Below are 14,307 nucleotides of genomic sequence, written 5' to 3'. Positions count from 1 at the left end.
CTCCTGGTAGAACTAGCTGCCTTCAATTCAGTTTGGGGATGAAATGACAGAAAAATGCTGAGCCAGAGAGTAACAATAATAGCAATAGCTTCTATTTCTTCCTTTTTACTTTCCTTCTTTTACATTTTTGAGAGATCGCCATATACCCAGTGCTGTTTTTGTTTTGTTTTGTTTTGTTTTTACTTTAAAAAAATTTTTTAAAAGACTTCCAACACTGTGGTTCATAAATGTAGCCACTGTTTACGGGATCAGCATCCCATTTGGGCACTGGTTCTAATCCAGCTCCCTGCTAATGCACCTGGGAAGACAACAGAAGACAGTCCCTGCCATGTGACAGACCCAGATGGAGTCCCAGGCTCCCGGCCTTGACCTGGCCCAGCCCCGGCCATCACTGCTATTTGATTGGCCAATCAGCGAATGGAGAAATACTCTGTGTGAAATCAATAAGTCTTTTTATTTATTTGGAAGTCAGAACAACCAGTGAGAGAAGGAGGCAGTGAGGGAGAGCAATAGAGAGGAGAGGAGAAGACAAGGGAGGAGAGGACAAGGGAGGAGAGGAGAGGAGAGGAGAGGAGAGGAGAGGAGAGGAGAGGAGAGGAGAGGAGAGGAGAGGAGAGGAGAGGAGTTCTATTTGGTGATTCATTTTCCAAATGGTGCAACAGCCAGGGCTGAGCTAGGCTGAAGACAGGAGTCTGAAACTCTGTCCAGGTCTCTCACGTAGGTATCAGGGCTCAATACTTGGCTCATTGTCCACTGCCTTCTCAGACACGTTGCTGTCGTGGGAAGTAGAACAACTGGGAATGGAACCCTGATATGGGATGCAGTTGTTGAGGGTGGCAGCTTGACCTGCTGTATCAACCATAACACCGGCCTCCTAGATGTCTTTAAAAACATGTTCAGTTATTCTTCCCAGAAACCTGCCAAGGTCCTACCATTCCGAAACTAATAGGAGGTCAGAGGGAAGCTCAGAAGAAGGAAAGATTTGTCCAAGTCTAAATGAACACTGATTTGAACCTGCCAGGTGTGCTGTTGATGCTCTGCCTACACGACATATTTACTTCTCCCTGGACTGGTTCAGCACAGCCAGGCCAGGCCAGTGCTTGCTGGGCAGGCTGCAGGAGATGATGTGCAGGTGCAGAAAAGCGGGGGATGGCTGTGGGCTCTGGGGCAGCGTCACCACCGTGCCACATGAAGAGATGGCTTAGAAAGGGGTGTGTGACACATGTTTGTGCATGGCAGTGTCACAGGTAGAGACAAAAACAGCTGCCTGTTCCTGTGGATCTATACTGCAGTGACCAGGACAGTAGCTAATTCCCAATACCTGGGAAAAGTATGCCTGCTTTTCCCTGAGGTCTTTAACTGCTTTATAGAAATACAGCAGGGACACCACACGAGTTGGATTCATCTTCCTAAATTAGTAAGGCAGTACTGGAGGAAGTAGGGCTGGAACAGAGGTGGAGCAAAGGGAAGAACGCTTGGGCACTGCCAGGGATGGAAAGCACCAGGCATGACTCACTCTGTGGCACTTAGCAGTCAGCCAGCGAGGAAGGCACCGGCCTGGCCTCCCAGGCACCATAAAAGGAGAGGCAGGCGGAGGAGGAGGACGCACAGAAAGATCTCCCTTAAGGGGCATGCAGGTCCTGGGAGAACTGCCTGAGAAGTTATCCTGGCCGTTCCATCCCCAAGACCTAACAAAGGAAAAGGCTGCTGGGGTTCCTGCGTGGCCACAGACAGGGATAATGCCAGAGCCTTGTTGCTTCCAAAAGTTGCTCCGTTTGGACAAAACAGATACGCTTTCATGAGGCTAGAAAGCAGAGTAAATGAATGAAAATCATGCATGCCTTCCCTCCTCCCAGCTCCTCCCCTGCCCCCCCGAAAGATTCCAGAGTAAAGAATCAGAATGAAAAGACTGGCAAAGCTTGAAATGACTGTTGAATACCTTTTTGTAGGTCAGCCTGCAGCCTGCACTGGAACTCCTGCCTTGTGCTCTGCACAGAGGCGTTCAAGGCCCGCCATCTGCTGGCATGGTTTGGTACTGCTCACTTGGAAAGCTACTCTCCAAGAAGGTGCCAGGTTCTGGCAGAGGATAATTTACTGTTTTGTAGCAACACTGCTCAATATTAAGCAATAATACATGAGTCAGGCCTCCACAGATGCAACAAATACCACATCTCAGACCTCTGAGTCATGTATTTTCTGTCTTACAAGATGGAATACCGAATCACGGGCAGGAAGATTCTGGACCCACTGGCCTTTTAGTGGCTGTATCCATCCTCTTCCTCCTCCTTCTAGACTCGCCTGTGATGCTACAGGAAGCCTCCCCGGGCCTGATTTCTCTCAATAAGCATGTTCATGGGACTCACCCATGAAGTTAAGCACAGGAGCAGTCTGATCATTTTCTTGGTTACACAGATCATAATTTCATCCATTCTAACGTTCTACAACATGTAGGAAAAAGTTAACTGACACTTAAAGATTGTATACAATTTCAAGATAATTTCTCTGTGAATTTTCAAAACAGGTATACAGTGTAAAAGATCCACCAAGAGCAAACATCTGGTTTCTTCAAGTATTTAACATAAGTGGTGGAAACATTCAAAAGTTATCCTGAACCTTGCGTTATGACTAAATCCTCACATTGCAAGCACTAGGATCCCATATGGGCGCCAGTTCATGTCCCAGCTACTCTGCTTCCCTTCCAGCTCCCTGCTTGTGGCCTGGGCAAGCAGTGGAGGATGGCTCAAAGCCTTGGAGCCCTGCACCCACATGGAAGACCCAAGGAAGCTCTCAACTCCTGGCTTCAGATTGGCTCAGCTCTAGTCATTGTGGCAATTTGGGGAGTGAATCAGCAGACAGAAGTTTTTTTTTTCTCTGTCTCTCCTTCTTTCTGTAAATCTGATCTATCTTTCCAATAAAAATAAGTAAATATTTTAAAAAAAATTATCCTACACTGTTGAACCCTCGATATCACCAGTCCTTTAAAGTCTTCCAGCCATTCTAGTGGGGATGCGGTAGTATGTTATGCTTTTTCATTTCCATTATTCTGATAACTCATGATAACATATCTTCTGACATGTCCATTAGCTATGTGGCTACCCTGTCTGTGAAGCCACTTGCGCATTTTCCTGTTGTGTCTTTGTTTCATTACTATATAGGGGTCTTTGCACATTCTAGATACAACTGCTGCATGTTTTACGTACGTTACAAACACAGTGCTTATCTGGACTATGCTGAACAAGACATGGTGATGGAGTTATGAGAAAACAGCAGCAAAGCAGACAGGGACAGAGTGTTAGCACAGGCAAGGGTCCTACTGTTGTCCTGTGGGAGCCTGACTGACTTATAATTCACTCCTCGTAAGTCAGATATAAATGACAGACACTATATTCACCACCAGAATAAAATAAAACCGTGTATGACCTACAAGCCAGTGGACGGGGGAGAAAGGAAGGATAAAAACTAAAAATATTTGGTTAATATAAAAGAAAGCTAGGAAAGATAAAAGAATTGTAAAAATTGGTAAGACAGGAAATTTAAACCCAAATAAGGATTTTTGTTTTTAAAAAAAGACATTAAAAAGAGCTAGGGTCAAATAAATATAGGGGACAAAAAAGGGACAATTTGTGCTTATCAATGAAGTAGTAGAACAGCAAGACAAGCCACTGCGGGACTCTTCTCTCCCCACAAAACAACTGGCAGAGCTACAGGGAGAGAGACAGCCCATCTGCAGCTGGAGATTTAAACACACCAATCCTAAAACCTAATAGGGCAAACTGGGAAAAATAAATGAGGACACAAATTTGAACAGAGTTAATAAGGTTAACCTAATACATAACAGCATTACACACAACAAAGAATATGTTTCCTTGGTAGCACATGGCCACATGTCACTTAATGACCGGTTATGTTCTGAGACATCACGTGCCAGCCAGCTTCAGCCTTGTGCAAACTTCACTGTGTGCACTTACACCAACCAACCAGGACGGCTACAGCACTGCAGGACGACAGACCAGCACCGAGCCCCACGTCATCATTTGGGACAGCCACACACAGCGACCATGGGCCCGGCTGCAGAGGACGCTTCCATAAGCTTCCGAGCTGGTATCATGCAAATGATGTTTTTGTCCATAACTAAACAAAACTATGTATCAGGAACATTTAAAAAAAAAAAAACCTGGGGGACAGAGTCACATAAACACGAAAACTCAAACATAGCTACCTTAAAAAAAATCCCTGGACTGAGAAAGAAATCGCAGACCCATTTCAGAGGGAGCCTTGCTGAGCCACCCAAGTCAGGTTGCATCAGGATGGTCACAGCAGTGTGCTGTGGTGGCACAGAACTGCAGACAGCTGAGTGTCCACTGCAGGGCAATGGGGAAGCAGAGCGGCCAAGTGCAGGTGTGGGGCACTGCGCAGAAGCCAAGCACAACCAACAAAGTGCCCACGACGGCGACAACACACCAGAAAAGAACCAGGATGAGACTCACGGTCCGTAGCTGCACAGACTTGGAACTCGTGGGTTACACAAAGCAACGCTACTTATTCCAAGTTATATAACTAGTGACAGAGATTATCATTTAAACAGATATTTTATACATGGGTGAAATGAGAACAAAGCTCAGAAATAAAGAGAGAAATGGATTACAAAACATATTAAAGAACTGGTGTAGACCAATGAACTTGGTAGGTAGGGTGGAAAAAAACAAAAAACAACTCATAAACATAGGAAATTTTTCTCTTCTCTCTCCCTGTCTCTCTCTCTCCCTCTCTCTCTCTCTCTCTCTCTCACACACACACACACACACCCCTTTAAAAGCACGGGTCCAAGCTGGTTCTCCCCACTTTGCCTTCAGATGGAAGAATTTGGTGTGTTCTAGGGTCTTTTCCTAAGGCTTTCTTTTTTTTTTTTTTTTTTTTTTTTTTTTTTTTTTTTTTTTAAAGATTTATTCATTTTTATTACAGCCAGATATACAGAGAGGAGGAGAGACAGAGAGGAAAATCTTCCGTCCGATGATTCACTCCCCAAGTGAGCCGCAACGGGCCGATACGCGCCGATCCGATGCCGGGAACCAGGAACCTCTTCCGGGTCTCCCACGCGGGTGCAGGGTCCCAAGGCATTGGGCCGTCCTCAACTGCTTTCCCAGGCCACAAGCAGGGAGCTGGATGGGAAGTGGAGCTGCCGGGATTAGAACCGGCGCCCATATGGGATCCCGGGGCTTTCAAGGCGAGGACTTTAGCCGCTAGGCCACGCCGCCGGGCCCCCTAAGGCTTTCTTAAAAGTGATTCTGTTGTATTTAACCTTTTGGGATTGGCTCATTTCCCTTAATTTAAGATGATATGATGTTATGTATAACATGTTATGTTATGTATGTTATATGTTGCGTATAAACTAAAATTGAAATGTCAATGAGGTGGTCACAGAAGGTGGTTAAGAACTCGCATTTACTTTTAACATATTGGTTACTCATTACTGTCAATTAATTCCATAATGATGTAAATTTTTGCTGATGGTATGTTGGAGCTTTTAATTGATCGGGATGATACTCTGCTGGCTCTGTCTTCAGACCAGAGAGGGTATACCTAAGAAGCTGTTGAACTTGACTGGACAATAAGATGCTGGACTCTATGTTTGGTATATGCTTGCAATGGGGGAATCTCAACTGAACTTGAACTATGGTTATGCAACAAGGTGGAGGAATCCACCATGGTGGGAGGGTTTGGGGAGGGGTGGGGAGAATCCAAGTACCTATGAAACTGTGTCACATAATACAATGTGATTAATGAATTAAAAATAATAAATAAAAAAAGAGAAAAAAGTGATTCTGTTGAGTCAACTGAGACTCCTCCCCTCTTGCAGGGCAGACATCTCCCTCCCTACCTCCCACAGCAAAGCAATCCTTCCAAAGAGCTGGGCATGCCTTGTCTCCCCAGCACCTGTCTTAGGGTTGGCCTTTTGGGAGGGACAAATGTGCTGGTCACCCAAAATCAGTCCCCTTCTCTTGATACCTCCTGCAGCTGGATTCATTTGGTGAGGAACAAGGAGCAATCCTCTCACGAGCATGGATTCAGGTAACTTGGAGATCTTTTTCCTCAAAACCCTAACCTCAAACCATTCATTAAAGCATTTTAGACTGGAGCGCTGTGGGGGCAATAGGATGGGGGAGAAGAGGGAGGGGTGCAGAGTCAGGGGCAGGGGACAGTGAGCAAGGGCGAGAAGACAGTCCGGAGAACCGCGGCGAGAACTCCCGGCACTGGACAAGGAGGGGAGACACGTGGATGTCTTGGTGGGGGCTGCCTCTACACTGTGTGTTCCCCTTTCCTTTCTGCACAATACAGCCTGAGGGAGAAGCCCCACTGGCAGAGAACCCCACACTCCAAGCACACACAGTCCCGAAGGTGAAACTTACTGTGCGATCGACCACTTGATCCGCGCTTGGCTCTCCACCCACTCCTCCTTAATGATCCTTCCAGATTGCAGCAGTTCCTTTGAGAGTCTCTCGGCTTTTTCCAGGTTCTCTGTAGCTTCGTCAAATCTGAAGTGTGTTCAGGAAACTTCCCCACTGGATCTGCGTTCCGGGACCCTCGTGCTCGGCTGCCTCAGCCCCTGAGTCTCCTACTGCCCTGAGTGCCACGTCAGCCTTGCCTTTGGCTTCGGGAATCCCAAGCATAACACGGGCTGCATTTCCACATGTGAAGATCACAGACTAAAGGATACTTTTTCAGGGAGAGTAAGGCTCTCCCCGTGGTGTGGAAGAGCTCCACAGAGCACTTGAAAACATCCGTGTTGTCGTCGTACGGAGGCTCGAAGGAGGTGGCGAGGATGTCCTTGGCTTTGTCCACGTGCTGCTTCGCTTGCAGCGACAGACCTATGGACCAGAAAAGCCGCCTCAGTCTCCCTCTTAACACGTGGGACAGGGCTATGGTTTCCCACGTCTTTCTGTATGGCCAGGGGGCCCGTGGAGGTGAATCTGGGCAGCATGAAATTTTCAGGTAGCTGGAACAACCAAAGACGGATTTTACGCTGAGAACTTGAAGACAAAGTTTTCCCTAAGTGACTTGTTAGAAATAAACAGAACAAACTGGGCTTGAACAGCTTGGAATACAAGGACGTTAGCACTGTGGGTAGGGAACAAGCTATCCGTGAATTTTTATCCTGACTCAGGGACAGCAATCTTAATGAAATCCTAGAAATTGAGAATCTTCTGCTCATCAGGGTACAGCCACACTTCCAAAGAGTAACTGTAATACAACACAAACGTGATGATACCCAGAGAAGCACACCAACACCATTCCAACAACAGACCGATGTGCAACAGCTGCTCATTCTTGCAGGGAAGCAGACTGTCACAAAACAAAGTGGAACAAAACAAAGCCAGGCTAAACCTGCGCTGACAACAAAGGCCTGGCACGTTCCAACGGCCCCTGGGGGCCTCTTGGTCCGTGGAGGGCGACATGGGTCACTCGGCCCGTGGAGGGTGGCACGGCTACTGCTGAGGAAGTTAGGTGTTTCTTCACACTTTCCTGCCCTCGTCCCCACTCTGACACCACCTTCAACTCGCATCATACGTCCCTGTCTTCGGCGCTTAATTACATGAATCATAGCTCGAACCTCAGCAAAAGCTGTCAAAACACAAAGTTAATTGTGTTTCTATGTCTATCAAACATTGTCTATGGAGAAAATCAAGGCTATGCTCTTCATGTGGGAACTCTCACAGAATTTTATGCATCTTTTTTCTTTAAAAGAATCTATCTTAAAAAATATTTGAGAGAATGACAGACTTGTTCCATCTACTGATTCAGTGGTGAGATGCCCACACTGGCTGAGGAAACCACAGCCAGCAGGCAGGAACCCAATCACGCTCTCCCATGAGGGCCACAGGCGGGACCTACTACTTGGACCCTCCACTGCATCCCCAGGACCGCCAAGGCAGAACGCTGGGATCAGCAGCCGAGCAGGAGCTGGGCCTGGGGACTCCGCACATGGGAGTGGGTCTCACCAGGCACCTCAATCATCTGGACAAATATGTGCCCCTCTGCCTTTTTTTTTTTTTTAGCAAGCACATACTTAGTAATAAGTTTGCCAGAAAGGTATTAGTGTCCACTTTATGCATGGTATTATAAAGGGCCCAGTGGACTGTAGTGTCAGCTGCGGTCCAGAGGCAGCAAGGGTTGAGGCTCCAGGACAGAGCTCTGGGGTCAGACTGCCCGGAATGGATTCTTGAGATGCTGGTGTCAGCGCCCTCTGTGGACAGAGACAGAAATGACACCCATCTCCTAGGACGGAGGTGCAAACAGAATGAAGCTTGGGCGGAAAACAGCACAGCACGGGCCTGATACGATGGCCTGGTGGATAAAGGCCTCAGCTTTCACAAGCCGGGATTCCATACAGGTGCCAGTTCATGTCCTGGCTGCTCCATTTCCCATTCAACTCCCTGCTTGTGGCCTGGGAGAGCAGTTGAAGACAGTCTAAAGCCTTTGGAACCTGCACCTGTGTGGGAGATTCAGAGGAAGCTCCTGACTCCTGGCTTCGGATCGACTCAGATCTGGTCATTGCAGCCACTTGGGGAGTAAACTAGTGGATGGAAGATCTTCCTCTCTGTCTCTCCTCTTTGTATATCTGACTTGCCAATAAAAGTAAAATAAATCTTAAAAAAAAAATAGCACATACATCTGGCATAAGTCAGGGGCAGACCGGGCTGAGTCGGTTCATGTCATACACTGGTAAATCCGAACATCAGAACAGAGTGTGGGTCGAGCCGGGACTGGTCACGAAAAAACCAGTGCACACTATGGAACGCTAGGGTGAGGTTGCCTGTACTGGATTTGACTGCAGCACCCGACCAGCACACGCGAGATCCAGGAAGGGAGGGGCAGAGCCGGCGGGGGGATTAAGGGGTTGGTCCCCTCGCTGGACAGCTACTCCCACTGGAGAGCTTGGGCTGGGAAGGGGACAGACCAGACTAAGCAAGGCGGCGACACCTGTGCGCTGCACGTGGACTAGATCAGGGAAAAGCCAGGCTGGGCGGATTATTCCTGCTGGTGCAAGCATAAATTAGAGTGGGTGAGGGATGTTTGGGCCTAGCCACAGCATCAACTGGCAGAAGCTGACACTGGGGACTAATTCTGTCAAGTCAAATCACAGAACCACCAGAAGAGTGCATAAACCGGGACTGAGAGAGACCTGGGAGGGAAATAGCGGGTTCCCCCCTCTTGGGTCACTACTCCCGCGGGAGGGCATGAAAACTAAGACGGGGGCTGGGGTGGCTAGACAGAGAGGCACTCAACAACATCCGTGAGGGCTGGAGAGTTGAGTTGGTTAGATGGAACTAAGCTTTAATACCCACTGACAAGCACAAGAGCTGAATGGGATGTGGGACAGACTGGACTAGTCTGCTATACATACTGGCAAACCAGGGTAGGGGGCGGGTCTGGTGAGGGTTATTGTGGGTCGCCCCGACTAGGCTGCAGCTCTCACTGGTTGATGCGGGGGCCGAGTATGTGCTGGACCGAGCCAGGCTGGACTGCAACACCCATTGGTTCCAGTGGAAATCAGGACTGAAAACAGCACCAACCCAGCAATTGAAACCACCAGCTGATCGGGGTGATGGACTGTGCCGGGCCCTGTGCTTGCTAGAACATACAAGAATCTGGTCTGGGAATACCTCAAAGTTTCTTTGGAGATCTCCCCAATAGAACTGTTGGACTCAGAACCCTAGCCAAGAAAAGACAGAGGACAGAGCAAGTCAATCAACCATCTCAGCTATATGTTGGCAGCGAAATACTGGGCAAATGAAGACTCTATGATGGACTGTGTCAATCAGTGGATGACCTCACCGAGTGAAACTGGCGGCGATTCATAACTGGAGAACTATTAAAACCATTTGAACAAGGATCTCAGAGCATACCCCACATCCGGGACTTGGGGTGGGTGGGAAACTGGGTGGGGCTTCTCCGTCAATACCCTCCTTTACCTCAGATACATGATGGAAACAATATGGACATAATACTATTATCCACTTCCCTATACCCCCTGAACCCTTTTTTTTCTAACCTTAATTAACTATGTAAATATTGTCAACAAAAATACAATAAAAAAAATTAAAAAAAAAACAGCACAGCACGAGGCATTGAGCTGGAGCCTTATCACCAGCAGACATGCTTCTACTTTAAGAAAAAGATTGCCATGTGGGGAAGCTGCAGGCTATGAGAGCAAGGCATCGCTTGGCATCCCAGATGGCAAGACACTGACATGTGAAACCCCAGATCTGAGCCACTCATCAGCTCCTCACTAACAGTGTGATATGCAGCAAGCTGTTTCAACTCAGACCTGTCATTTCCTCTGAACCCAAAAAACTAGAGAAGGAGTAAGGCTTAGGTCAAATGGTCCCCAGGATCCCTTTGACCAGTCTGTCATCAGATTTGGATGAATTTATTGGGTGGCACGTTTGGTTGGGCAGTGTGGACTATTCCACTTGCAATATTGTATTGTTGTTGGACCCAACCTGAGAGGCCAGTGTCACTGTTGTTGTCATCACTGCCATTGCCATCATTTTTCAGTTCAAGACCTAACTACACAGATGACCTTTTGCACATCCTGTCCTAGGCTGCACAGTCAGTAAGAAATCACATGTTGGGAATCTGTTGTTTTTGCCTTTCCTGTATCCATTCTCCCTTCTGTTTTCCTCCTAGGATGCCAAGACCCTACACACCTCCATTCATGCACTATGGTCAAGGCCAAGTTCTTCCCTAGGAACCCAAAGAGTCAAAAGGTCACCAGACTATCTTGGATCTGGTGAGCAGTCCAAGTTGGTCAGGACCTTCACCCTCATCGTCTGCAGCCAAATCCCAGGATTTTGGCATATAGACATTGTTTTGTCCCCTGGGAATTATAAGCCTAAATTGTATTGTAAGCCTTAAGCCACTGCCATGTGGGTAAATACTGGTTAAGAACTGGTTAAGAAAGGAGCCGATAGGGGGCCAGCCCAGTGGCACACCATACTAATCTGCTGACATCATCAGACCCAAAAGGAACACCAGTTCATGTCCCAGCTACTCTACTTCCCATACAGCTCCCTGATTATGTCCTGGACCAGCAGTGGAGGATGGCTCAAATCCTTGGGACCCTACACACCTATACAGGAGACCTGGAAGAAACTCCTGGCTCCTGGCTTCAGATCAGTTCATCCTCAGCCACTGAGGCCATTTTGCAGAGTGAGTCAGCAGATGGAAGATTCTCTCTCTCTCTCTCTCCTTCTCACTGTAAGTCTGCCTTGCAAATAAAAATAAACAAATACTTTTGAAAAAAAGAAAAAAGGAGCAGACGGCAAGGACAACGAAAGCAGAGTCCCAGTCCCAATGTTTGAACATTTGGGTACAGATTATCTAAAGCAACTTTTCAATCTTGGAGTTTTAAGTTGTTTGTATCAGTGCATTTAAAAATATTTATTTAGGCCTAGGTTCTTTCGGCCGGCATATGCAGTGCCACGAGACTGGGCTGCTGAGACCTCGGGGTGGGGTAGCCTAGAGGGGCTTGGGGTTGCCTGCCTAGGTCTGCGCGGCACTCTCTGAGCACTTGAGGGTGTGGGTTCACAGGTGGTCTGGGGGATGGCACAGGTGGAGGCGTGCAGGGACTTGAAGTCTCACTTCCAGGTGAGGAATGACCTCTGAGGGACTTGAATAGACAAGGCTCCTGTTCCTATATATCTGAGCCTCCTCAGTGGCTTAGATGGAGCAGAAGAGGGCATACCCAAATTAAAAAAAAAAAAAGATATGGCAGTCCATTGGAGCCTGCAGAGAACATCTGCTACCATAGCAGAGCAGATTGCCCAGGGAAGGGGGTGGGTAGATGTGTGGGAGGGAGGACCAGTGAGGGAGTGTGTTACAGGTGAGGAATGAATACTGAAGCACTCCCATCCATTGACAAGGTGACTGCACTTGCAGGTAAGCAAGAAGGCTGAGAGTAGTTTGGAGAAGGAAACTGGAGGACATTTTAGGGTCAGAGCAAAGTGCCAGCCCATGTGGGGGACCTGGGCTGGGTGGGTAACATCAATCACCTCAAATACCACTCACTGGTGCACACTAAAGCTGGAGATGGGGGACTGCCTGACAGGACTAGATCACAGTGCCTACCAGTGAGAGTCAGAACAGGGGACTGACAGTGTTGAGCTAGGCCATGACACTAATTAATATGCAAGTGAATCAGGTCTGGGTGCGGAATCTGTGGGGGATATGTGGGCTTGCAGCTGTGGAACCACAATTTCCACTGGTTGGCTTAAGATCTGGGTGTGGTGACGGGCTGAGCTAGGCATGACCATGAAACCCTCCAAAATTCATGGCTACTGGGGCTGAGTACAGGCCAGCTGGACAAGCTGCAGCACTCTCAGGCACACCCAAGAATAGGGCATGGAGCAGGTCAGGCTGCAACACCCACCACCTCATACGTAGGCCAGGACAGAGGGTGTAGACATTCTGGGTAGGGTCTAGCACCCACTGTCACGTGTGGGATCTGGGTCTGGGAGTGGGCCTGGTCGGGGGACTTGGGAAGCTCCCGTGGAGGCCATAGCTCCCACTGGTGAGCATGCGATTCAGGCCTGGGTGTTGGTCAGGCTGCGCAGGGTAGTTCTACCTGTCGGCAAATGTGTGGGTCGATTCTGGAAGGGGGTGGACTGGGTACCTTAACCCACTGGCAGGTACAGAAGCCAGGCTGGAGTGTGGGTCATGCCAGGCTAAGCTATTACATCTACCAGTTTGCATGAGCCAGGGATGGGAACAGATTAGGCAGGACCAGTCTGTAGCACCCATCAATGAGTGTTGAGACTAGGAGCGGGTGAGGTCAGGCCAGACTGCAGCATCTAATAGGAAAGGCCAAGATGGGGGATGGCCTATACTGAGCTGGGTCAGAGCAATCACTGGCATGCACAAGAGTTGTGGCTGGAATAGGCTTGTTTGGGGCCCTAAGGAGACATCCTGACTGGATCGTGGTTTCCACTGGTGGATGTGAGACTTGGAATGGGGGTAGTGATCTGAGCCGGATATGGCTGCAGTGTCCTTCAGTATGGGTGTGGACTGGATCTGGGGCATGCCAAACTGGACTAGACTCCAGCACACACTGGTGCTCATAAGAGCCAGAATGAGTGTAGAATGAGCTGGGCTAGGTCTTGGCTTCCACCGAACCATGTGAGAGCTGTGTCTAGGTGTGGACCAGGTGTGGCTATGCTGCAGCACCTAACAGTAAGAACCAGAATAGGTGTGGGCCAATTGGGCATGATCACTGTTCCTGCCATGGAAGTCAGCCTGGGGCAAGAACCCCTGATGTACGCAGGTCAGCCTGGGCCAAGGACCCACTGATGTACGCAAGATCTGTCACTGGGATGAGATTGGGGTATTTATCTATCAGGGCACAGTCCCTGCAGGCAAGCACAAGAACCAAGGTGAAGAGCAGCTCAGATCAGGCCAAGTTATAGTACCCACCAGCATGCATGTGGCTCAGGTATGGGAGTGGGCCAGGCTGGGCCAGTTCATGACACCCACTGGCAGATCTGAAAACCAGGATAGGGTGCGGGACAGGCCGAGTTGGGCCACAGCACCAGCCAGTCCACATTAGGGCCAGGACTGGGGGCTGGCTGGGCCAGATTGGGCAGCAGCACCCAGCAGCATGAGCTGGAACTGGGAGCAGAGTAGGCTGGTCCAGGCTACAGTACCCACTGGCAAATTCCAAGATGGGTGATGCCAGACTGGGACACAGCACCCACTAGCACCTGTGAGATCTGGTGGTGGTGTGGGGTGCGAGCCCTGTAGGGTAGCTGTGAGAATTCTCCTGCTGGTGAGTGTGAGAGCTGGGACTGGAGGCAGACCAGGATGGGCAGGGCTACACCTGTTGGCCTGCATGTGAACTGGGTTAGGGGGAGGGCTAGGCTGGGGTAATTGACTGTATCAACTGGTGTAGGCATGAGCCAGAGTAAGGGCAGGCTGGTTGGGCTTTGCTTTAGCATCAGCTGGCAAGGGCTGGAGCTAGGGGCAAGTCCTATTGAACTAGACTGCAGAACCACCTGGAGAGTGCAAGATCCCGGACTGGAAGTGGACCCAGTAGAGAAACTGTGCACACCCCTCTGATGGGCTGCAACTCCCAGTGGTGAGCAGGAGACCAAGGACTGGGGGTGGGCCTGGCTAAATAGGCCACTGGCATGAATGTGAGCTGGAGGGTGGCGTGAGTTGGGATGAGTTAGGCTTCAATGCCCAATTATGTATATAAGAACTGAATGTGAGGTGGGACAGACTAGACCAGACCACTGCATATGCTGGCAGGCA

At 49.0% G+C, this 14,307-nt stretch overlaps 1 protein-coding gene across 3 annotated transcripts in view; it reads right to left on the bottom strand.

Annotated features, from left to right (window-relative positions):
* Positions 1 to 14,307, bottom strand: part of TTC23 (tetratricopeptide repeat domain 23) — an 80,437-nt gene that overhangs the window by 42,752 nt on the left and 23,378 nt on the right. For all 3 annotated transcript variants that reach the window (XM_058666585.1, XM_058666583.1, XM_004593163.2), the window contains exons 4-5: positions 6,716 to 6,866; positions 6,408 to 6,533 (exon numbers count right to left, since the gene is read on the bottom strand). In XM_058666585.1, coding sequence (XP_058522568.1) covers positions 6,408 to 6,533; positions 6,716 to 6,866 — 277 coding nt within the window. The remainder of the gene's footprint in view (positions 1 to 6,407; positions 6,534 to 6,715; positions 6,867 to 14,307) is intronic.

Source organism: Ochotona princeps, chromosome 6 (assembly GCF_030435755.1).
Source record: "Ochotona princeps isolate mOchPri1 chromosome 6, mOchPri1.hap1, whole genome shotgun sequence".
NCBI lineage: Eukaryota > Metazoa > Chordata > Mammalia > Lagomorpha > Ochotonidae > Ochotona > Ochotona princeps.
Note: the sequence above shows the minus strand (reverse complement) of the source record. Positions and strands in the feature narration are given on the sequence as shown.